At 37.0% G+C, this 26,031-nt stretch overlaps 1 protein-coding gene across 1 annotated transcript; it reads left to right on the top strand.

The window, feature by feature from the left end:
• Positions 1 to 4,002: 4,002 nt before the first annotated feature.
• LOC141376093 (uncharacterized) lies at positions 4,003 to 6,913 on the top strand. The gene is made up of 3 exons (XM_073912555.1): positions 4,003 to 5,119; positions 5,181 to 5,547; positions 5,729 to 6,913. Exons 1-3 carry the CDS (start codon positions 4,857 to 4,859, stop codon positions 6,362 to 6,364), a joined length of 1,266 nt encoding a protein of 421 aa, XP_073768656.1. The 5' UTR covers positions 4,003 to 4,856; the 3' UTR covers positions 6,365 to 6,913.
• Positions 6,914 to 26,031: the final 19,118 nt, after the last annotated feature.

Consider the following 26,031-nt stretch of genomic DNA (forward strand, 5'->3'; position numbering starts at 1 on the left):
AATGGGCGCACACTCAGACACGTTCTAAATCACTCGTTGGTCGATATAATACAGCGAGGTGCCGGAATTAATAGCTGCAACTGAACAGTCATCCAGCCACCACAGCCGAGGGAAAAGCCACCGCCACACGATGCACTGTAGCCGCGGCTACAGACACCCAAACCAGTGCGTCGGAGTCGGACGTGACGTATCCCAAGCACCGACCAATCAGGTTTAAAAAGGCGGTGCTACGTGCCGATTGGCCGATGTCAATGCCAATCAGCTGCACAGCACCATCACATTTTGGTTACTCATATCAATCAGCTGCACTACACCATCACACAAAGCATCGTGCTATTGAAAAATGAGAATCAGAGAAAAAAAAGACAGCAGGAGAGAGACATGTATTGTGCAGTAGATGTGGAATATGTGTTTGGGAGAGTGCTGTACAGGGCAGAGAGGCTAAACACTATTGGCTGTGCTGTCTGGAGAGGCATTAATCTACAGCAGGAACGTTGAAGCTCAGTGAAGTGGGAGCCTCTTAACGCCAGGCTCTTGTCACAAGGAGAATTAGACTCTGACAACTTTCTCTGCTTGGTTAATTGAGGTGATAGATACTCTTGACATTTATCTAAGCACTGCTGAGCAGATTAAGACATATTTTGTTCTCATGCTTTCCTCATATTAGAAGAGGTCACTTGCTGAGGTCTGTTTAATACGCCTATGCAATTAATAATGCCTAAATTCTGCCCTGTATCGCAGACTGTTTTAAGTTCTCTCTTCAGTGGCAGATAACACCCGCGCTCCCTCATCGCTCTGTTTGCTTGAAATTAGTCTAATCTCTTTTAAGTTTACCCTCTGGGTGTACGCTCTCCTCACTTACTTTTTTCCTTCATTCTGAAAATGAGCTGCCTGGAATAAATAAAATGATTATTTTCCACAAGGTCTCAACTGAGGTGCTTATGAATGTAGATTCAATTATTTTTCATGCTGTATCCCATAATTGCAATTTTTATTTTATTTTTTTATTATTTTTTTGATTAGATCAAGATGTATTTCTTGATATTGGGATTAGGAATATTGAATATGAAGTGATTTTGGGGACTCTGTACTAAAACACAGTTAGCTGCCTACATTTTTGATTCATTCAGGGCAATGGGCATTTGGGTATATGAAGTATTTACTGCAATTTTTTTCTATTTGTTCTAATTTGGAGAGCTTACACATTTTCCTTCAGCTTAGTCCCTTATTTATCAGGGGCCACCACATCATATGTTTTAGCAGCCTAACCCTAATCAGCCACAGCCCAGTCCTGGGAAGTATATATTTGTATATAATTATATCAATCAATCAATCTGACTGTCCGTCCATCATTTTTTTTCAGTCCCTTTAAATACATTTATTTATTCATTCATTTTCTTTTCAGCTAGGTCCCTTTATTAATCTGGGGTCGCCACAGTGGAATCAACCGGCAACTTATCCAGCACATGTTTCATGCAGCGGATGCCCTTCCAGCCGCAACCCATTGCATGTCTTTGGACTGTGGAGGAAACCGGAGCACCCGGAGGAAACCGGAGCAGGGAGAACATACAAACTCCACACAGAAATGACAACTGCCCCAGCCGAGGCTCGAATAAGCGACCTTCTTGCTGTGAGGCGACAGCACTACCTACTGTGCCACTGCGTCGCCCATGTTTTTTTTCCTATCCTTAGGTCTAAATAATCATGGAACAGGCTGTATCCTGAGCAAATGCTTTGGTGGTCATCATGGAGGAGTGGAGAGCATGAGACTGATTCTTGAAAGACCAACAGTGACAGACGAGTCACTCCGCGTTTATCCCGTGGGCCAGCATGAACACCTACTGTTGACCTACAAACACATGCTGTTTCTTTACAATGGACGTCCAGCGTTCTTTAGCCTCATGCACCTACACTGTTAAAAATTGTCCTGTTAAAAAAACTGTAAAATACTAGCAGCTGCAGTTGCCAGCAATGTACTTTTATTTTACAGTATGTTGCTGTAAAAATACATGGACTACATTGATATACACAATACTCAAGTAAACTCATTTTGTTCACTGAAAGCAACATCCTCAAATTGGCCAACTGCTGAATGAGTTTATGAAGTATTGTGCTATATATGCTTAGAAGCATACTCCTAATGATAACTTATTTTAGTTAATTAGAAAAGTTTTATTTAAGCCAAATGTCTTATATTTCACAGCAGCATACATACATGTAAATCTGGAATTACCAGAGAGATTCTGACTGCATCAGCAACTAAACAGCCGCTGTCTTTAAATAAAGAAACAAACAGAATAACATCAGCAGTTCATTGTTCATCTTTAACTCATACACTCATACTCATACATATAACTCATACACAGAAATTTGCTTCAGATTTAACTGTAAAATACAGTTTTTTCCTTTATTAAACGGTAAACTACTGGCAGCTGTGGTTGCCAGCAATCTACTGTTTTTTTTACAGTCTACTTCCGTAGTTTAAATTAACAGTATATTACTGTTAAAATACATTTTTACACTGTGTTTTTACTTTCACACCTTTAACCCTTTAAACCCCAGAGCATATACTTCAGTTTTAATTGAAGTGTCCACACTACTGAGTGTTCAAGAAATGTAGCAAAGCTTAAGTAAATTAATTAATTAAATGACTAATTAAATGATCATTGAGGATTAGCAGTAAACAAATGAAGAAATACTGAAGGGAAAAAAACAAGAACAGAACATACAAAACTACAATTCAAGTCACAGCTTTGAAATGAAATAACCTGAAGGTCAACACATGATTAAATCATTTAAATTATCAGTGGATGATTAATAAACTCTACAAACAGCATCACCAGCTACACTTATTACTGAAACATTTATTTTTGTATAACATCTACTAAAGTTCTTCTTGAGAGAAAGGTTAACATTTTACGTCACCATCATGTAGAACAGAGTTTGCTTTAGTTGGGCTCTTAGCCCTGACATTATTATCATTAATATAATTTGTCTGCTGCAATTGTTAAGAACTTTGTTTGAAAAGCTCTTTTGATGAGGCAAGCCAGCCAAAAACCTATATAAGATCTGGTGATGTTTATGTTACTATTAAATGGCAGAATCTGTTCTAATTTAATATAATATAATTTACTGCTCTTATTCAATGTTTAATCTATTGTTTCACATCATATGTGGCAATGATTTCTGAAAGTTTTTAAGAATATCTTGGACAAAAACACTGCTCTATGATGTAAGTTGCACTCAAACAGACATCAATCATCAGCGTATGAACCTCAATAATGGTGACAACTAACAAAATTAACAGTTTAACTCACAAACAGGCAACTGATAGTCTAAACATAAACAACAGCAGAATAAAACGCAAATAAAGAAAACTGTAAGACCATTATACTACATTTATTCATGCTGCAATGCATGCTGGGATATTTGTACTGTGCCACAATCAGCATGCATTGCAGCATAAAACATTTAAATTGTTAACATTGTTGAGGTACAAGGTCTGATTTATGAGGTCTGAGTGTGTCTTTGTCATATCTGAAACGTTTTTTGTATGTTAATTTTAACTGTAAAGTAATTAAATATTTTCTGTTTCCACTTATTAATTAAATGAACATCTGCAATTAAGCATAAAAACTATTGCATGAGGCACTTCATCCAGACCTACCAACACATTCATTAGAACAATTTTCAGACAACTAGATTGATCTATCTATTGACTTTCCCACTTTATTGCTATAGTATAAATATTTTGTAAACTCTGTATTACAGCAGCTGGAAAGTCTAATTAAATGAGTACAAGGGCGAAGAGCCCAACTAAATCAGCCCCTCACTCCATTACGGTGACACAAAACACACCTAAATTTCTGTTGGATCTCAATGAGAATAGTATGGACGTCCAAGCAGTCAGTATTAAGTGTGTCTGCTGTTGTTTGTGGAGTTGTTTAATGATCCTCTGCTGAGACTGAAGGTGTTTTATTTTACTTGATTTTATTTAATGTTGTAACTCAAGTCACTGTTTGAGTTTCTTGTTTCTTTCCTTCAGTAATTGAGATTATTAACAGCAGCTGTTCATCAGTGTCTGAATTCACTCATTAGTGTTCATTAACTCTGTCAGGTGAACTATATTGGTGAACTAGCTGATGGAATCGTGAACAAGGGCACAAAATGTGATTTCAAACACAGACTTCAAAACGTCGAATCTGAACTCCGTTAGCTCACAGTTTTCTGCAGTTGGTTACTTTCTCGAAAACAAAAATGTTACCCAGAACGCACTGTTTTTAACAGAATATTACTGTTGTAGTAAAAAACATTATTTTACTGTAGAATCTGACCATTTTTAACAGCAATTTTTTACAGTGTAGACTGCATGTCATGACTGTGTTTGTCCACCAGATGCCACTGTAGTTCGCCAGCAACCCCCAGCGGACTACAGTGGCTTTAGAACTACATTTCCATACATTCTTTCGCACACACACCCGGTCTCTCATCTACACTGATTTACAACCACAGCTGTCTCCGTTCTCCGTGATTACCTGGACTATATATTCAGTCATTCATCCTCTGTTTGTCAGTTGGTCGTTGTCATCCTTGTGGTATGTGTTTCCTGAATCCAGTCTTGTATCTTGTCATGTTGTATCCAGTTTTGCATCTTATCCTAGTTGTCAAAGTCTAGTTTTAGTTTAGTCTGTTTGAGTTCCTGGTTTGTTTGTTTTGTTATTTTTTGTCACTGATACTGCACTATACTATATTAAATCTGCACTTGAATCCACACCCTTTTTGTTCCCGTTTTTGTTCCCTTTCTTGATTACTAACGTGACAGAACGACCAACTCACAAATAGATCCAGCAGATGACATGATAGTGCGTATTAAACAATGTAACAACTCAATTGAGCGTTACGTTAAGGAGTTTTTGGAGCTAGCCCCAAAGAGCTCTCACAGTGACCTTCTACTGATGATGTTCTTTCGGGGAGGACTTTTGGAACCAGTTCGTTCTCAGATGCCACCTTATGAGGAGGACTGGAACCTTTATCGGTTCATCGAAGCAGCTTTTATTGATCTCTGGCTCCCCTCTCTCTGTTGCCCTGAAGGAGGAGAACCCTCAGGAGGGAGGCCTGAGTGGAGGGCAACAGAGAGGGATATTTTCAGGGCCAGCTGATTTGTCCAAGGGAAGGAGGAGAGAGGCTGGACTGGAGTTGCGGACTTATCCGCGTCGGCCTGTCCGGAGACCACCCTTCTCAGAGCCTCTGGAGAGTCTTCTGGATCTGTGTGAAACCCCAGTGTCTGCTCCAGTCCCACAATGCCCACCAGTGTCGGTTCCAGCTCCTGAGCAAGCTCCCTCTCCTGACGACACCGCTTTTCCTCTTTCTCAAACCACCAGATGGAGGCGTAGGAACAATACTGCTCATGCCCCAGAGCGCCCGCCAGTGTCGGCTCCAGCCCCAGAGCGCCCGCCAGTGTCGGCTCCAGCCCCAGAGCGCCCGCCAGTGTCGGCTCCAGCCCCAGAGCGCCCGCCAGTGTCGGCTCCAGCCCCAGAGCGCCCGCCAGTGTCGGCTCCAGCCCCAGAGCGCCCGCCAGTGTCGGCTCCAGCCCCAGAACGCCCGCCAGTGTCGGCTCCAGCCCCAGAGCGCCCGCCAGTGTCGGCTCCAGCCCCAGAGCGCCCGCCAGTGTCGGCTCCAGCCCCAGAGCGCCGTACAGTGCCGGTTCCAGCCCCAGAGCGCCGTACAGTGCCGGTTCCAGTCCGGCTCCTCGCCCTGCCGGCGCCACACAGGCTCCCCGCCCTGCCGGTCCCAGCCCGGCTCCTGGCATTACCAACGCCATCCAGACGTCTTGCCCTGCCGGCACCTCCCAGACGTTTTACCTTGCCGGCCCCAGTCCGGCTCCATGCCCTGCCTGTTCCAGTCTGGATCTTTGATCTGCCGACCTCGCTCGGGCTCCTTGCTCTGCCGGCTCCTGTCCGGCTGCCTCCTGTCCCGCCGGCTCCTGTCCGGTTGCCTCCTGTCCCGCCGGCTCCTGTCCGGCTGCCTCCAGTCCCGCCGGCTCCTGTCCGGCTGCCTCCAGTCCCGCCGGCTCCTGTCCGGCTGCCTCCAGTCCCGCCGGCTCCTGTCCGGCTGCCTCCAGTCCCGCCGGCTCCTGTCCAGTTGCCTCTCCAGCTGGCTCTCCGGGGGCTCCCTGCCTCGCCGGCTCCTGTCCAGTTGCCTCTCCTGCTGGCTCTCCTGGGGCCCCCTGCCTTGTGTCTCCTGCTGCATCGTCCATGGGTCACCCCTCCCGCCCCTCCCTGGTGGTCCTTCCCACGGTTTGGGACAGATTTCCCGGCTGCACCCTGGCTTCCTGCCGGGGCGCCTGAACCACGGACCTCCCTGATCTGGCCCTTCCATCCCTCCCCTTGCTCCTCCTCTGCTTCGCGCCCTCCCCCCCCCCCCCACAGGACTATTTTAGGAGCGTCTGGAATCCGCTCCTTAAGAGGGGGGTAATGTCATGACTGTTTGTCCACCAGATGCCACTGTAGTTCGCCAGCAACCCCCAGCGGACTACAGTGGCTTTAGAACTACATTTCCATACATTCTTTCGCACACACACCCGGTCTCTCATCTATCTACATTGATTTACAACCACAGCTGTCTCCGTTCTCCGTGATTACCTGGACTATATATTCAGTCATTCATCCTCTGTTTGTCAGTTGGTCGTTGTCATTCATGTGGTATGTGTTTCCTGAATCTAGTCTTGTATCTTGTCATCTTGTATCCAGTTTTGCATCTTATCCTAGTTGTCAAAGTCTAGTTTTAGTTTAGTCTGTTTGAGTTCCTGGTTTGGTTTTGTTATTTTTTTTGTCACTGTTACTGCACTATACTATATTAAATCTGCACATAGATCCACAACATTTTTGTTCCTGTTCTTGATAACTAAAGTGACTGCAGCTCTGCACAAGAAGTTTGGCCAGAGGAGAAATGGTGTTTTTTTTTTTTTTTTTTTTTTTCTTCACTTTTGTCAATTCATATAAAGTTCATATACAGTAGATGGACTTGCCCTCCAGTGTTTGGACTTTCAGCAGTGAATATTAACTCTGAACTCAACTAAACTTTGAACTTCAACTCCTGAAAACTGAACTGACAGTTTAAGTTTACTAGAACTTCTATGCTAAGCTGTTTTGACAAAATCTACATAAAAAATGCTATCAAAATAAAGATAAGTTGAATTGAACATGAGGCATTTATAAAGCATAAATAGTCCTTACTTTAGATTGGGCCACAAACTTGACGAAGTTGAGTTAATAAAGCATTTAATACCATACAAAGTAACCATTAATATATGAATAATAAGATATCAATTTATTTAAAAAGATAAGATATCAATTTATTTAAAAAGTTGAATAATTGTTTACTTACACATACCGAATCAACAAAATACTATCAATTATTCTTAAATAACTTCTTTGTAAATAATGCAATATTTCATTTAGTAATGAAACATTAATTATTAACATTATACATGTGCTTATAAACCTAAATTACAGGATTTGCAGCTGTATTTATAAACTGCTTACAAATGTCTTACAATGTAGAGTTATTGCTTAACAAATGATGATTTAACTATTTGCTAATCCTTAATAAATTATTTATTAAGTTAAATAAATATGATAAAGTGATAGAAAATCTTTTTGTGTTCTTAGAAGCAACAAAACATGACTTTGTTAACTGATACACTTTGTTGGATGTTATGCCTGTTCTCTTCACTTTGCTCATATTTTTTACCTCATCAGCAGAACAGATGGTTATGTTAGGCTCGTTGACTTAACCAAAATCTGCGCAGAATCGATCACCGGTGATCACCGCAAGATGCATGCCGGTTAGAAATGTGTCCGCCTTGCCTTCGCCTCGCTCTGATGTCACGCTGACGTGCGCCAAAAAACTCTCGCGATCGCGAGGCGGGTACCTCGGATAGAGCAGTCGGCCGCAGTTGCTCTCAAAAGACTGCGTTACCAAAAGCATGATGGGAAACAACTGGCTGAGGACACAGCTTAATGCTGATTGGGTGAGACTGACACATTACACTTTATTATCTTGTTTAACTAAGGTTTATACCTGGATTTGTTGAATAACATTTTTTGTATTTTCGTTGATAATTAAAAAAAAGTCATAAAGAGCATTACATATGGTTATTTATTTAGATTTACACACAAACAAAAACAAAACACATCTTTGTAAAACATAACGTGACCTATCCAATATAACTAAATGTTATTAATAAATCATTAATATGTGTGTGTGCTGTATTTTATTTCTCTCTCAGTCTTAAGTCCTGTTTGTTGTCATTTTTACTTTTTGTATGTTTGTGTGAGTTTTGTATTGTAATTTTTATGCAGCATTATTCCATTAAAGTCAATCCAATATATACATATATTCAGAAATACAAAGATAATAAGACTGTTTTGTCATTATGCCTCATCTTTGTGTGGTTTCATATGAGAAGTGAAAAGGGTGTAGTAAACAAGACACACACACACACACACACACACACACACACACACACACACACACACACACACACATATGTATATGTATATGTATGTGGAGTCAAAAGTCATGTTCAATAGACCAAGAACATTTCCACAGTTTTTCCTACAGTCTAATAGTTTTTATTCTGGAGAAAGTCTTGGGCTATTTATTTTAGTCTGGCTGGAGTAATATCAGTTTATATAGACCTAATAAGCATGTCAATATAATTAACCCCCTAAGAATTTATTTGTCAAACAAACATTTGTCATGACTTGTCACTCAAAAGCATCTATGGCTACTTAATTTATAATGTAGCCAAATTAGGTTTCTTGAAAGTTTTCTTGCTGTATAAGCTGTTTATTTTGTTATTCTTTTAACGTTTGTTGAATAAACAGAATTATATTTTTAATACACCCTTTTAGTTAATGAGCTGTTCATCTTCTGTAATTCTGACCATGTAAAAACTGATATTTCTATTGCATCCACTCCCACATTAAAAAATACTATAGTAATGTATACTGTAGTGCTTTTGAATCATGTTATAAAATAGCCTATTTAAATTTTATATTTCTGGTATCACAACAACTATAAACACAACACAATACTGAATAAACATGTTCAAAAATGCTATAACATTTACTATTTTTTTTTTTTTTTTTGCCTTTTTTTTTTTTTTTTTTTTTTTTATTGCTTCAAGAAACTGTATAATACAATTTAGAATATAGTAAAAGATAACAGTTCTTTTACACAACAATCACATTACATACACAAGATAAGAGTAAAACTAAAACACAGTACATAAAAAAATAAGATATAAATAAAAATAAAAAAAGACAGTATAATAAAAAAAAGAAATAAATATTCAAGTAGCATGAAAGATCTCATCATATTTGCTCAAGAAAGAAGTACATTTCTTATTTTCAATTAATCTAAGAGATTTAATTAAATGTTCTATTTCACATAAGAAGTCAATAAAGGTTGGATTTTTTTAAAGAAATCTCTGTTTGTGAAAATAAAATTTCCCAGCAAGTATAAGAAAGTTCACAGTGGCTTCTAACGCCTTGTTTTGGTTTTCAAAATAGCAAATAACATCCTTAAGGTACAAATTACCACTCATATTAACCTTGGAGAAACAGTATGAGCTTAAATCATCCCAAAACAGTGATGATACATCGCAAGAAAAAAATAAGTGACAAATGTCTTCACTCTCATTCTTACAAAATGTGCAAATATCAGTAACATCACAATATTTGGATAAAAGTGCATTACATGGGTAAATATTGTGCAAAATTTTAAAGTGCACCTCTTTCATTTTATTAGGAATACAGAATTTATATGGTAATAACCATGTTTTCCTCCATTGAATATTAACAATTATGGATCCCCAAACAACTTTCCTCTAGGAGTGATTGCGTTATGTGACTGGGACACTTGACGTATAAACTTATTATTGCATTCCCTACTAAGAATAGATTTTCCTCCTAGGAGTAACTGTGACAATTGTTTGGTACCTGCCTCATAACTAAGAGCAGCTTTCATCAGACATAATAATCCACTAGGTATAGCCTTTATAATTGACTTGAATTCCATATAGCGAATAGGGAATTGATACATGTTTATAAAACTCTCATAAGTTAAAAGATCACCGTTACTGTTAAAAAGATCAGAAACAAAAATAATGTTTTTGTTAAACCATTTATCCCAGAAAAAAGATTTATTATTTATCTTAATGTCACCATTATTCCATAGAATGGTTTTGTGGGGTGAGAAGTTGTGGCTGTAAGTCAGTTTCCAGGCTAAAAGAGCTTGTTGATGGAATTGAGCTAATTTAATAGGTAATTTACCAATGGAGTAATTGCACTTCATTAAAAAAGAAAGGCCACCAATCTTTTTAAATATATTGTTTGGAATAAAATACCACATAGAGTCTGAACCAAGCAAACATCTCTTTAGCCAATTGATTTTAAAAGTATTATTGGTGTCATCAAAATTTAGGACTTCAAGACCCCCCTCACTCCTTTTATTTGATAATAAATGTTTCTTCAATTTGTGAGGCTTATTATTCCAAATAAAATCAAGAAAAATTTTGTCAATTTTTTTAGAGGTCTGATTATCTACTGCTAAAGATAATGAGGGGTATACAAATCTAGATAACCCATCTGTTTTGGTTAAGAAGACTCTGCCTAGAATTGATAAATCTCTTTGGAGCCAACTATTAAAGATATATTTTACTTTAGATAATCTTGTTGAAAAATTTAAAAACTGTCTGCTAATTAGATTTTTTGTTATATTAATTCCTAAGTATTTTACTTCCTCTTTGATCGGTATATTTTCAATTTTTGCATCTAAGGTGTCATACAAGCAAATAATTTCACATTTTAATAAATTTAGTTTGAGTCCAGAAGCATCTGAGAATGCATTAATAATGGTTAAAACAGGAGACACTTGATCTTTATCCTTTAAAAATAGTGTAGTGTCATCTGCCAATTGTGATATGCGAATCTCTCTGTTAAAGATATTAATACCAACCAAATTATTATTGTGTAGAATATCTATAGATAGAGTTTCTACAACAAATAAAAATAAGAATGGGCTCAAGGGACAGCCCTGTCGTATACCACGAAGCACAGGAAATCTTGGTGAAGTACATGAATTTAGAACTACACAACTATTAATATCTTTGTACAACATTTGTACCACATTAAGAAATTTTAAGGGGAATCCAAAGGCTTTCAAAGAGTCTAAAAGGAATTCATGCTTTACGGTGTCGAAAGCCTTGTAAAAATCGAGGAATAGGATAATAGCATCAGAGTCTATTTCATTTTTATAATCAATTAGATCCAGCACAAGTCGAGTATTACAACTAATATGACGCCCTTTTATAAATCCAGTCTGCGTTTCATTTATAATATAATGTAAATGTCGTTTTAATCTTTTGGCAAATATGGACGCAAGTAATTTATAATCAAAATTTAGAAGTGTAATAGGACGCCAATTGTCAATAATAGTTGGATCTTTGTCTGGTTTGGGAATGAGAGATATCACACCTTGTTTCATAGTAGGGGTCATTGTTTCATTCTCTAAACACTCTTGAAGCATTAAAAGAAAGGGTTGCTCTAAAAATTCCCAAAAATGTATAAAAAATTCTAATGTTAGGCCATCAGAGCCAGGCGACTTCCCTTTTTTCATTAATTTCATTGCATCCCTAATTTCATTTAAAGAAATTGGAGCTTCACATAATACTTTAAACTCATTACTTATCTGAGGTATATAGTTTTCTATTTGTTGTAGGTAAGATCCGTTTTGGCTTGCATGAGAGTCAAGGGAATATAGGTTTCTATAAAAATTTGAAATAAAATTTCCAATGTCTTCCTGATTTTTTGATAAGGAATTATTTATTTGTAGAGCAGAAATACTCTTTCTTTTAAAATTTCTTTTCTCAAGTGAGAAAAAGAAGCTTGTATTTTTCTCTCCTTGCTCAATCCACTTTGCTCTGGATCTAACAAAGGCACCTTTAACAATTTCTATATACAACTGGTCTAATTCTAATTGACAGGATTTTAACTGAGTAATTTCTTGAACAGAGAGATTTTCTTTTCTAATCAAAGCATTTATATTATTTAATAAATTAGCTTCCTTACTGGCATTAACCACTCTTAAGGCTTTAGATCGGTTTATAGCTAGAGTTCTAGCTTTAAATTTAAAATAATCCCAATCAGCAGCATGCGACTTACTCACACAATTTGAGAATATTTCATTAGCTAAATGTTTAATCTGACTATTAAAAATTTTATCGTTTAACAAATTATTATTCAATTTCCAGTAACCACGTAAGGTATTCTCCTTACGATTCGTTTGCAGAACTAGTCTAATTGCTAAGTGATCAGAAAATGGAGCATACTGGTGACTTACATCAAATACAAATTGTAACAGCTGTTGAGAAACAAGGAAAAAATCTATTCTAGATTTATAAGTTTGCAGATTATTACTCCATGTGTATTCCTTCACATCAGGATGAAAATGTCGCCAAGCATCTGTTATTTGAAGATAATCACACAGAGTATAAATAATGTCATTACTGCGACTCATTTTTGGGGGATATCGGTCATATGAATTATCTAAAACCTCATTAAAGTCTCCAGCAAATATAACAAAAGCCTGATGATATTTATTCTTTAAAGCTTCAATTTTTATCTGTAGTAAAGAAATAAATGCTTTATTGACGGAAGTTAAATTGTGGCCATATATATTAACTATTATAAAGACTGCATTATCAAGTTTAGTGACAAGAATAACCCATCTACCCTCTGTAGAGGCTAGAGATTCAACAATATCTCCTTTAAATTTATTGATGAGAGTGATAACACCCGCTGAATGATTAGACCCATGACTAAAATAGGCCCTATCACCCCACTGTGATTTCCAAAAACGAACATCATTCTCACAAGAATGGGTTTCTTGTAAAAGTATTAAGTCAACATTCATTTTCCTACAATATAAAAATAAAGCCTTTCTTTTTGTAAGATCTCTCAAGCCACGGGTATTTAACGAAACAATACTCAAAGAGTTAAACTCAAAGTTTTTAACATTCATATAAAAAAATAATAATAATAACTAGAAACAGAGATAAAAGAGAAAACTAGAATAAAGTTGAATGCAAATAGAACAAAGTTAACAATGCACACTTCTTGAACTTACCGCTGTAAACGAGTAACGGCAAAGAGGAGAATAAAGCTAACATGAACCTTAGCCAGTAGTGCAATTACTTATGAAGGAACAAATTACATATAAAATATAGTCATGACAGTCAATAGGGAAAAAGAAAAGTCTCAGATATACCGTTAGTTATTCTTCAATTGGAGATTGCTTAGATAACTAAAAAATTACGTTCGGCTACATATGCTCCGTAAAGTTTTTAGGGAATAAGTTCAAGTTTTTTTCCAGCAACAAAAGCATAGGGGCCATTCCACGAAACCTTTTTGCCTTCCTCACGAGCCTTCTTCACTAAAGGCCATAACTTGGCTCTAGCATCCACATCCTGTTTGATTAACGCCTCCTTGATGCGAATTCTGTTTTCCGCTAGATAGCGAGACTCTTTTGCAGCTCGCCATACAATGTCCCTGTAGGTACGCATAGTAAAACGCATCACGATGTTACGAGGTGCTCCGTCAGACCTCCTTAGCCCCAGGCGGTGAGCAACATCAATTACATCTTCCATCTTGTCTTGTATGCCAGGGACCACCTGTTTCAGGATGCTGATCGTCACACTTCTCGTGTCTTCTCCGTCGCGCTCTGGAACCCCTTGTAACTTAAGATTCCATCGCCGGGAGTAGCGCTGCATTTCGTCAAAGTTCTCTTTTAGACGTAGATTTTCTGCCCGCAATTCTTTATTCTCCTTCTCAATTAGAGCTATTTTAACGCCATGCGTCTTGATCTCTTCACTCATGTGGGAGACTTTTTCAGACAATTTATCTAGTTTTCCACAGGAGACTGCGACCGTATTGTCAATGGAAATCACTTTGTCGTGCGTTTCATCCATTTTAGCGGTTAGCTTCTGAATCGCGTCAAGGAGTGTAGATAAGGATATTTCATCCGTACCTTTTGATCTCGTATGATTCTTGGATGGAGTAGAACAAATAGGCTTTGCAAAAACCTCTTCATTGGCACCAATTTCTGTCTCAACATCGATATTTTCCAAGTTTGCAGACTCCATGTCCCCTTCTTCCACGAGGTATCCAGCCAATATAGCACTTTCCTGAAGGGACTGATTCTTTCTTTTTTTCCCCATTGTCACGTCAGAAATTAAAAATGTCCGTTAAAAATATTCAGGAACACATACACTTTCAAAATTTAAGATTCTACATGCAAAATAACCATTTTGTTAACTTTAAAACTCCTCGTAGTACCTAAGCGCTAAAAAACGTGACCATTCACTCCGCTGCCATCTTGGCTCCCCTCTATAACTATAACATTTACTATAAATCACCATAGTATTTTTTCATGAGGTCATTCGTCTGCGATAAAAAAAAAAACGCGAACGAGATCTCCGCCACTGGTGACGTGTCTAGGTGGCTAAACAGCGAGATTCGGCAGGTGTCCGACTTCTGATGTAATTTTTGAGCCCTCCTCTTACTGCGCACGCCTGCTCTCGTTTACAATGCAGCCAAGGCGAGGCGCACCTCAAACGAGCCTGTTGTTATAGTCGTAACAGGTGGAAATAACAGGCCTATCAATTATCAGAATAGTCACTGGATGCAGTCATTCCCAGGAGAATTATTAGCAAAACTAATCACTCTACAACCATTTGAAATCACAGAAACCACTTCTACAACATTGTATGTGTGATACTGTTTGGGAAACAGTTACTGTTTTAGGTTTTCTATGAGGTGCCGTATAAGATTTAAATCAAACTTTGCTTATCAACACATACATAAAACACGTGTATATACACCTATAAATTACTCGCATATACACCTATACTACTGGATGTTCAAAACAACATGGATGAAACTAGTGTATATACATATAAACTTGACGCATGGATACACCCACATACACACGCACATACATATAAACTCGATCCTCACATAAACACTCACATTAACACACGCACATACATATAAACTTGCTGCATGCAAACACACCTATACACACTTGCATATACATATAAACTTGATCTATGCATATACACCCATAAACTCTCACATAAGAATATAAACTTGATGTGAGCACAAACACCCAAATGACACTTGTGCAAACATACAAAATAAAACTCACAAACATATATACAGTTAGTTGTGTATATACATATATGCAAGTGATTTCATATGTGTGTATGCATGAATTTTCACAGTAAAAGGAAGTTATTTCACTTTAAAAGGAAGTAGTTTAATTTCAACGTAAAAGTCCTTTGAGTGTAATGAACAAGATTATTATTTGTCATGAATCAGGTTATTGCAAACCTTAAGAAACAGAAATAATGCGATTAATAAAGGAATTACATCTGTTGAATTATGAAAATAGATTATGCTAATTCTAAAAATAAATAAATAAAAAGGTAATGCTAAGGAATGCTCCTGCAAAATTAAAGGTTTATTATGCAATTAAATTATTGGAAATGTTATAATGGTTTAATAAATATAAGGTTGCTTAAGTAATCATTTTGAATAAAATATGTTTGTTTAATATTAGTTTTTTATGTTTGTTTTATTATTGGTGTCACTATTCGTCAAGGGTTATGATACACACTTATGTCCAGTAGGGGGCAGGAATGCACTTAAGTGGGTTTTCCTGTCACCAATAAACAGGCTAATGCACCAAAATGCTGGATGCCAGCTGCTGTAAAAATATAAGTAGTAGTTATTAAACACAAAAGGAGTGTACAGAGAATATATATAGCTTTTCCATGGGGGTTAACTTGACCAACATGATGAGCAGAGACTTTTAATCAGCGTTTTTTTTTTTTTTTTTTTTTTTTGTATATGCTGAATAATTAACAATCAAAATGATACCAAAATCTTGCAATTTTGACTCCCACATTGTAAAAACACATAAAAAGCATAATAATTATAAAAATTAAAACAAACAAAAAAAAAGACTATAGGCTACATTAACATTTGCAATAGAAAAGAGGAGTTTAGTTTGAGTTACATTTATATTTATAATACTGGTTTCTTTTTGAATGTCCTTTAAGGGTTCTATCTGTCCATTTATATTTGTGTATGTAATTACCTAATTAAATGAAAAGTTTTTAAATAAAAATATTTCTTATTTTGAATAGTCTATTTATATAGACTAATATTTTATATAACATATGTTCATAACTTAACATATTTAATCCCTCTATTAATCACATTATTTCTATTTCTTAAGCTTTGCAATAACCAGATTCGTGATAGACGTTTGTGAATTTTATTTATTTATTTATTTTTTGTATGTTTGCGTGAGATGTTATAGGTGTGTTTGCATGCAGTGAGTTTGTGTATGTGCGCGTGTTGTTGAGGGTGTATATGCATAGACCGAGTTTATATTAATATGCGATTATGTATAGGTGTGTTTGCATGCTGCAAGTTTATATGTATGTGCATGTAAATGTGGGTATTTATGGGAGAATCGAGTTTATATGTATATGCAAGTGTGTATAGGTGTGTTTGCATACAGCAAGTTTATATGTATGAGCGTGTGTTAATGTGAGTGTTTATGTGAGGATCGAGTTTATATGTATGTGCGTGTGTATGTGGGTGTATTCATGCGTCAAGTTTATATGTATATACACAAGTTTCATCCATGTTGTTTTGAACATCCGGTAGTATAGGTGTATATGCGAGTAATTTATAGGTGTATATACACATGTTTTATGTATGTTTTGATAAGCAAAGTTTGATTTAAATCCTATACGGCACCTCATAGTTTTCCATGATTAAGCACTGAGGTATGCCATTTTATCAAAGGATCCAGAATTACCCGATACAAAATCAAAAGTTATTCTGTACTTATCAAATCATAATGTGATTGGCATGACTACATTTTTAAAATAATTAAATCCATGAATATGTATTTTTTAACAGAAATGAAATGGGACATGCAGTTTAATAAAACAGTGACACAAACACAAACATCCCTAAATGAAGTTTCACAAACTAATTTCGAGAGGAGCACGTGATATGATTGACTGCAGCTGGCATCTACACTGCATCTACACTCATTAGCTAGCCAATCGAATCGATCCAAACTCACTATAAATAACCTAGCTAAGATCTACTCCCTTATCTTCGTTTCCCAAAGAAACCCCCCCATCCCCTTCTCCTCCTTTCCTCTTTTGCCGAGGGGAGCTCTCGAGAACACCTGACCTCGTACTCCCCTCACATGCTTTATGGACCTGGCGGGAGCCCTGGGCTCAACTATCTCCGAGCTCAGGGTTCTCTCCCAGGACAGCATGCCCAACCAGCTAACTTGCTAACAAGTTGTCAAACAGTATCTAAGTGTGAACTCTTGAAATAGATTGGATGATTACATTAATCTGTAGTGATTAAAAATTGTGATAGAAAATAAAATTACCTTTAAAGTCCAGTTTTATATAATATTAATAATAATAATTCCTTACATTTATCTAGCACTTTTCTGAACACTCAAAGCACTTTACTTATTGTCCACCAGTGTGCAGCATCCACCTGGATGACACGACGGCAGCCATATTGTGCCAGACCGCACAACAAACACTAGCTGACAGGTTGAGAGGAGACTATGGTTAGGAGGCCATAGGGCAGATTTGGCTAAACACCTTCACTTTTTCGAAAGACATCCTGGGATTTTTAACGACCACAGAGAGTCAGGCCTCAGTTTAACATCTCATCCGAAAGACAGCACTCACTGAGCAGTTTAGGGTCACGATCACTATACTGGGGCAATAGGACCTACATAAACCACAGGTTGGGCACCCCCTGCTGGTCTCATTAACACCACTTCTGGCAGCAACCTAGCTTTCCCATGTGGTCTCCCATCCTGGTACTGACCAGGCGCAGCCCTGCTTAGCTTCAGTGGATAACCATATGAGATTTGCAGAGAGCTAGCTGCTTATGAGTTTTTAAAACTAGCACTTTTTGTAATAAAGTATACAATTGTGCTTGTTTTAAGTGGTCTTTTTTTGCTATTAATCGTATATTATTTACAAAAACTCTATTAGACCATCGCAATATCACAGCAATTCGTAACTTTTTGATTTAGTGGCTAATTTGTATCAATTTGTACGATCTATAATTTGTACAATTTAGTATGATTTGCTCATCACCGAATGACAGATGGGGTTAGGGGTGGGGTTGGGTGCCACGCCTCCTTTTTAAAATCTTACATTTTCGTATGATTGAACTCATACAAATTCGTACGAATTAGCCACTAAACTTACAAAACGTAAAATACTTAAGTTTCCTACTGAGATCAGGCTGATTAAACTCATAAAATCATATGTAAACCAGTTTTTATATATGTTTTAAATAAACATCCTTAAAAGAGATCACATTATTAACACATGGGTCGTGTTAACTTACAAACTCTTTAAATATGACAAGAAACTGGTCACTCAAAATACATTGTATTTTAACCCTGGATAACAGCTTAAAGATCACAGGCATTTGAACATTGAAGTGCTTAAAGTATTTTTATTTAACAGAGCTTTTTATTAAATTTGACAAGTCAAGCTTAAAGTGTGAGTGTCGGCTGGGAGAAAAGACATTTAAAGCAATGACAATATGCATTTGCATTTAATTTATGTATCACACAATATTACAGTCTTTATGAAGTAAATATTTTGTTATCCCAAATAAATTATCTTTTGTTGAATAAATGCTGTGAAAAAAGGGATATTTAAACTTCAGTTGTGAGTGATGACCATATGGCACAACTCCTGACAGAGAGAGCCTGAGACATGCGACTGTTCCATGCCACTGTCTCGCTTGGCTTTGATTGGTGGATCGGTGGATTTGCTCTTCAGTGTTTAGACTTTCAGCAGTTTCATTTACAACTTCAACTCTGAAAAATGGACTGAAGCAACTTTAATTTACAAGAACTTCTATGTTAAGCTGCTTTGACATCATTGATCTACATAGAAAAAGTGCAATAGAAATAAAGATGAATTGCACTTGAACATGTGAATTCAGACATTGTTGAGCATTTATACAAATATTTATTTTTCCAACAATATGCAATTCAGACAAATAAATTATTATTGTACATGTATGTTCTAGTGCTTTGTGTGATTTATTTACTTTTAATCTGTTGATTTTAATGCTTAATGTAATTTTTACACATTTTCCTTAAGTGCTTTAAGCATTATCAATGTTTTAAAGAATGGAATATTTTATAATTGTGTCTGGTTTAATGTAAGTAGTACTAAGTACAATTGTTTTTTTTTTTTTTCTCTCAACAATATGCAGGTCAGGCACTTAAATTAGTTTTCTACATGTATGTTCATGTGCTTTGTCGTTTTCAATGTTTTAAGCATATCCAATGTTTAAAATAAAGAGTGTTCATTTTGTTAATATTTTGTAATCGTGTCTTTTTTATGTCAATAGTATTAGAATAATATTAATAAAATTATATTATAAAATATTTTGGACAAAATTAAAAGGTTTACAGTAGTTAAATGTCTACTTAGTTTTTACAGTAATAAACCATTTTCAGACACTACGGTAACATGCTGTTAACTAATTTACGGATGTAAACTATAAATCTCAAATACAGTAAGTTACTGTAAAAACCCTTTGAAATTTCTAACAGTGCAGAATCTATTTTAAAGGGGATTAGGTGGCTGTAGCAAACTTACTGAATTTACTCGGAAACATATAGTAGGAAGGTCTCTGTTGTGCTTGGGGTTGAAAGAGTGAGAAATAAAGATTACACTGATATATAGCTTGCCTATGATCTGTAAGTATTTAGATATTAGCATTAAAAGGTAATCTGCATGTAAAATCGTTGTGTAAGGCATATGGTTTATTCTACGTTACTCCTGTAGTTTACATTAACAGTATGTTACTTTTAAAATGCAGTTTTACACCGTGTTTTTACATCTTAAACCATTAAACCATGCGGCAAAAGACTCTGTTTTAAATTAACACATATATGGGCCTGTTTAAGTAAGGAGGTTCAACCAACTCAATGTTTAAACTTGAACTCTGAGTTACAGTTTTTCTCGATTGCTTTGATGCAGTTGTCAACTGAAACTTCATCTTTTCAAAACAGTAAACACACAGGGCTAAACAGCAGCACTCTTGGTCAAAATGACACATTTTGTTTGCAAAAGGCACATATCGTGTCAAAACATTTAAAATATGAAACAAAAGCTAGTTTTATCTTCAAACAACACAACTTGGAAACAGGTTAATGAGCTCTTTCAATTAATCATTACACAATGGACAACAAAATACAAAATATAGAAGTCAGTGCACCACCATTGCTTGTCATTGTAGCCTATTGCCAGTGCCATTTGTTGTCTTTCTATTTGGGCTGTCAAATTTGCCTTTTTGCAAAGAATTGGATCCAGAATTAGAAATGCTTTGATTAAATTTATATTGAATTCATGACAATTTTCAAACTGTGGCTGAAAACTGAAATTCTGTAAAAACAGACAAAAGTAATAAAATACTGTAAATATTAAAGAAAACACATTTAAACCAATGTACAGTGAAATATATTGGGAGTATAGGACATAGCCACTATTGACCTCCTCTATCCATGCTGGCACAGAACAACACAGACCTTCCATCATTTTTATAAGGTTTGCAGACTGATTGCCAATTGAAGATTTATTCAGTGAATTCAAACTGATCTTGGTAGTGTCTAATGGTTAGGAATAGATGGTTTATGTTTGGTTACCAAAGCTAAAACAATGGAGTTTGGACTGCTTGAATGACATCTGTGTTAACTGTTTTGAAAAATGGTGAGGAAAATGTGTCAACCTAATGAGAAAGGGTTTACACATTTGCAGGACCGGTCTTCTGCTCTGCTGGGATAGTGAAAATGAAAATGAAGTGGAACCTAGTTTCTTTAACCAGGTAAAAGCAAACAAGAAAAACTGTAATTTACCAAGTGTTTAAAAACTCAAAGTTTTTGGTGACGAGGCAGTGGCGCAGTAGGTAGGGCTGTCGCTTCACAGCAAGAAGGTCGCTGGGTTGCTGATTTGATCCTCTGCTCAGTTGGCGTTTCTGTGTGGAGCTTGCATATTCTTCCTGCTTTCACGTGGGTTTCCTCCGGGTGCTCCGGTTTCCCCCACAGTCCAAAGACATGTGGTACAGGTGAATTGGGTATGCTAAATTGTCTGTAGTGTATGAGTGTGTGTGAATGTGTGTGTGTGGATGTTTCCCAGAAATGGGTTGCGGCTGGAAGAGCATCCGCTGCGAAAAAACTTGTTGGATAAGTTGGTGGTTCATTCTACTGTGGCGACCCTGGATTAATAAAGGGACTAAGCCGACAAGAAAATGAATGAATGAATATTGTTAATTTAAACTACGAAGGTAAACTGTAAAAAAACAGTAGATTGCTGGCAACCACTGCTGCTAGTAGTTTAAAAACAAACAGTAAAAGTAAAAACAGTAAAAAACAAAATTTACTTAAGAACTTTTTACTTTACAAAATTTACTTTAAGAAGCTGCGTCAATCTTTTCTTCATTTAATAAATGTACTTGGGCATAAGAAGACAATGCTGACACACAATGAACACGTGGGGGAGTTTGAAGCCATAAGACACGGAGAACAGATGCTCTTGACACTATGGAGGTAATTAATAATATACATTAATACTAAAATGGTTAAGGCATTTAAGAATGACCAAAATATTTCAGATATTGTACAACGTGCTCAGCCTGCTGGTTTGTCCATTCACACACATTTTCATCATCATCTCTTATAGCAAACCTTTATTAATGCACATACTGGAATTTGTTCAGTTTGTTCAATGCTTCCATCAAATTTTATGCACATCTTTTCTTATCTAATAAAAGTTTATTCTACTCGGTTATGCACATGTTCTATTATGTGTATTTTCAAAAGTTATGTGCATCATGACGTTTCCATCAATCGTTTTTATGCACGTATCCAAATGAGCATTAAAATAGGTGGGTGGAAACGTAAGATTAAGACGAGAAATACCGCTTATGCCTAGTTCAGACTGCGTGATTTTAACCCCGATTTTGGCTCGCCGATAGGTTTTAAGAAATCGCCGACAAATGCCTGAAATCACAGGCAAATCGCTGCTTGTGCACGTGAGTGACAATCACACAGTATGAACGATCAAAGACGCAATCTGAGAGAATCGCCGATGAGTCGCCGATGCCTGTGAGATATTTGGCATGCTAAATATCTGGAGCTGTCGGCGATTCAAATCATGCCGTATGAATTGAGTTTTGACTGAAAATAACATCAGCGATCGCCTACAGCCAATGAGAGAGCAGCTTTCACTTGTGTGTGCGTGTGTGTATAACTGCTGCAGGTCAGAGGGAGACTAGGGGATAAGTTAAAAGTGCTCTTTTTTGGTTTATTTGGACCCACGAAATGGAGGAAAAACTAGTGGAGGTTTGACAGGGCTCAGGAGCAACCGTGTCTGTTTGACGTTTCATACAGAAAGAAATTAGTTTATTATCAACGTTGAGGAGAAATGGCTAATTTCCTTTAAACCCAGGTGAGCAAACATGTACATGTTCTACCCAATTAAAGGCTTCTTTCTCATTATGTAGTTAATAACAAAATATATACTACATGTTTTTGGCTGTGACACGTAGTTTGGACAAAGTTGTCGGCGATTCTTCCTATAGTAAAGTCATGCAATGTGAATATCCATGTCGCCGAACCATCTTGCAGTGTAAACAAAGCAGCGACGAAACGCTAGCCCAGATAGTCATGCAATGTGAAAACATCTGTGACATGACTAGTTTGAAAATCATGCAGTCTGAACTCGGCATTAGTCTTTAAAAAGGGGAGGAGATCAACAGAAAATCAAAGTTTAGAGATTAAAACCAGCCCCTGACCAGGTTAGGTTCACAGAGTAAGTTACCACTGTTACTGACTCTGAGTTTACTTCTCTTTTAGAATCAGATTTGACTTACCCTGCTTTCTCGAGTTTGATAAACCTGTCATTTTGAAAGGAAAACCCAGAGTTTCTCTCATCTTAGGGTTAAAATACTCTGAGTTTTAACTTAACCTCCTTTCTGAATTGGACCCCATGTGCCCACACTACTTAGTGCTCAAGACAGTGAAACACAGCTGAAGATAATAAGTTTATTTAAGGATAATTGAGAATTAGTGATTAACAAATCCTGTTTGCAAAAATAAATACTCAAGGAAAAAACAAGAACAGAAAATAGAGAAACATAGACTACAACTTACTTCAGTCAAAGCTTTGTAATGAAATCAACTGAAGTATAACAAATTATTAAATCACCAAAAACATTAGCATATATTTTAACATAAAAAACCAACACCCGCTACACTTACTAGTCTGTCTAACCTCCACAAAAGTTCTTCCTGAGATGAAACTTTACATTTAAAGTCACCATCATGGAGAAAAGTGTTTGCTTTGATTGGGCAATCCCTTCTTGGTATTAAAGCGCCCCTAGTATGAGTTTTTGAAAATGACTTTCCATATAATGTATAATAGCTCTAAGTGAAATATCCAGCAAAGGCTTAAATCTGAAAGTGCAGAGTGTTTAAATTTATTCATTAATTTATAAAGAAGTCAACTCCTAGTGCTTCAAATAATTCGTCTTGACAAAGAATCTTAAGCCATTTCACTGTGATGTCAATACAAAACTTAAGCCCCGCCCAATTGTTGCGCTCGCAAACACGGGAAAATTGAAACCTGCAGCCCTGCTCACTAACACTGTAGCACAGGGATCACCAATCTCTGTCCTGGAGGGCCGGTGTCCCTGTAGGGTTTAGCTCCAACTTTCCTCAACACACCTGCCTGGATGTTTCAAGTACACCTTGTAAGACCTTGATTAGCTTGTTCAGGTGTGTTAGATTAGGGTTGGAGCTAAAATCTGCAGGACACCGGCCCTCCAGGAACAAGTTTGGTGACCCTTGCTGTAGCAGATCCCAGTTGAATCAAGTCATGAATATGCTGTGTTCAGCTGGATATTATTGGAAGTGTGAGGGGAAAGTTAAAAGAAACTGTTAAGAGTCAGTGGTTGAGGTTTATTTTTGCAAAAACGCCTCAACATTATAGCCCAGCCTTGTGCTATTCCCATAATTTTTCTGATGAGTGCTTCTGGAATCTACATGCACACAACAGGGGTGATTCAATTTGTTGAAAGATTATTTAGAAAAGACTATTGATGTTTGGGACTTTGTCCAAGCTTGACAGGAACTTTATCAGTGCACAGTTCATGGACCAGTTTCTTTCTCTCTTTCACAAGTGTAAATGCGATTATAATGCTTGCCTCCTTGTTTTCTCTATCTTGCAAATATGTATTTAATTGTGTTTTGTTACTTGTAATCGCTTGTACTGTATCAGGTTAACTCATTATATTCTCATATTGTGTCTAATGCCACATTGAAAACATGACATTGGACACACACACAGACCTTCCAACAAATTACAGGAGTTTTCCGGCATAAATAACAAAATGAGAGGATGGCAGGACATGGGTCTAAAGTACGGGAGACTCCCGGGAAAAACAGGAGTGTTGGCAGATATGCTCACACACACACTATGCCCTCTGACTATTTCAATATTGTTGATAAGCTGTGGTGGCTATTTCACTCTGTCACGCACTAAATGCTGTTGACCAATCGCAACAGGCTGTCATTGGTCCAATCAGCACAGATTAGCTTCACGCTAAGGAGGGGTTTGAAAACAAATTAATCGCTGAAGGAATAAATTTGGAAGTCACTGGGATAGTTAGGTAAAAATAAATGGATATTATAAGACATTGAAAGTGTTTTTTGACCTTGCATGCTTATCAGACTGTTGTTGGATACTCTTTTTAATGTATAATAGGGGCTCTTTAATTTATTTAAGCTGTTGTACCTTTTAATTATTTTGTTTGAAACGTTACTTTATTATAGCAAACAAGCCAAGCAAAAAAAAAATAAAAAATTAGTCATTCCAATTTTGTTTTAAGTGAGATAGAACTTGTCCTGAAGTTATATAATTCGCATATGTTATCCAATGTTTAATCCATTATTAAAAGTAATGTATAAAAATACTAATACTATAATAAAATAAAAATACTATAATACAAAATTCACAAACATCACACTCAAGCAAGGTACTAAAAGTGACAAAATCAAAAACATTAACATAAACAACAGCAGAATCAAAAGCAAATAACGAAAACTGTAACATCAAATCAACTCAAACCAAATCTCTTTTATTGTCACATCATCAGCAGCACTTTTCTATATGATGAGTAAAAAGCTTAGGTGTTGGCTCCAGATACAGATACAAAATACAGATGCAAATACAATGACAGTGCAAAATCCAGACAGCGTCTCATCATTATCTGTGATAATGTATCATCAGCAAATTTAACGATGACGTTGGAGCTGTGTTTGGCTGTACAGTCATGTGTGTACAGGGAGTACAGGAGTGGGCTGAGAATACAGCCCTGCGGAGCACCAGTGTTGAGGATCAGTGTGGATGAGGTAATGTTGTTTATTCTGACCACCTGGCGTCTACTTGACAGGTAGTCCAGGATTCAGTTGCACAGAGAGCTGTGTAGACACAGAGTCTGGAGCTTCACCACCAGCTTGGCAGGCACTATGGTGTTGAATGCTGAGCTGAAGTAAACAAACAACATTTTCACATTTGTTTTTCAGGTGAGACGGAGCAGTGTGCAAGGTGAAAGCAATTGCATCATCAGTGGAGTGGTTATTTCTTTATACCAATTGCAGAGGGTCAATGTGGGTGGGCAGTTCCTAGCAGATGTGCTTTTTAATCAGCTTCTCAAAGCACTTGCTTTGGGTTGATGGGTGTCGGAGCAACCAGACACCAGTCATTCAAGCATGTGGTTTTACTTAATTTTGGTATGGGCACACCATAAGCCCCGC

The sequence above is a fragment of the Danio rerio genome, chromosome 9, assembly GCF_049306965.1.
Source record: "Danio rerio strain Tuebingen ecotype United States chromosome 9, GRCz12tu, whole genome shotgun sequence".
Lineage (NCBI taxonomy): Eukaryota > Metazoa > Chordata > Actinopteri > Cypriniformes > Danionidae > Danio > Danio rerio.

Coding starts and splice junctions, on each gene's coding strand:
- LOC141376093 (XM_073912555.1), top strand. CDS start 4,857: ATGATAGTGCGTATTAAACAATGTAACAACTCAATTGAGCGTTACGTT. Junction 5,120..5,180: donor CCCTCAGGAGGGAGGCCTGA/GTGGAGGGCAAC, acceptor GGGAAGGAGGAG/AGAGGCTGGACTGGAGTTGC. Junction 5,548..5,728: donor CAGCCCCAGAGCGCCCGCCA/GTGTCGGCTCCA, acceptor AGCGCCGTACAG/TGCCGGTTCCAGTCCGGCTC.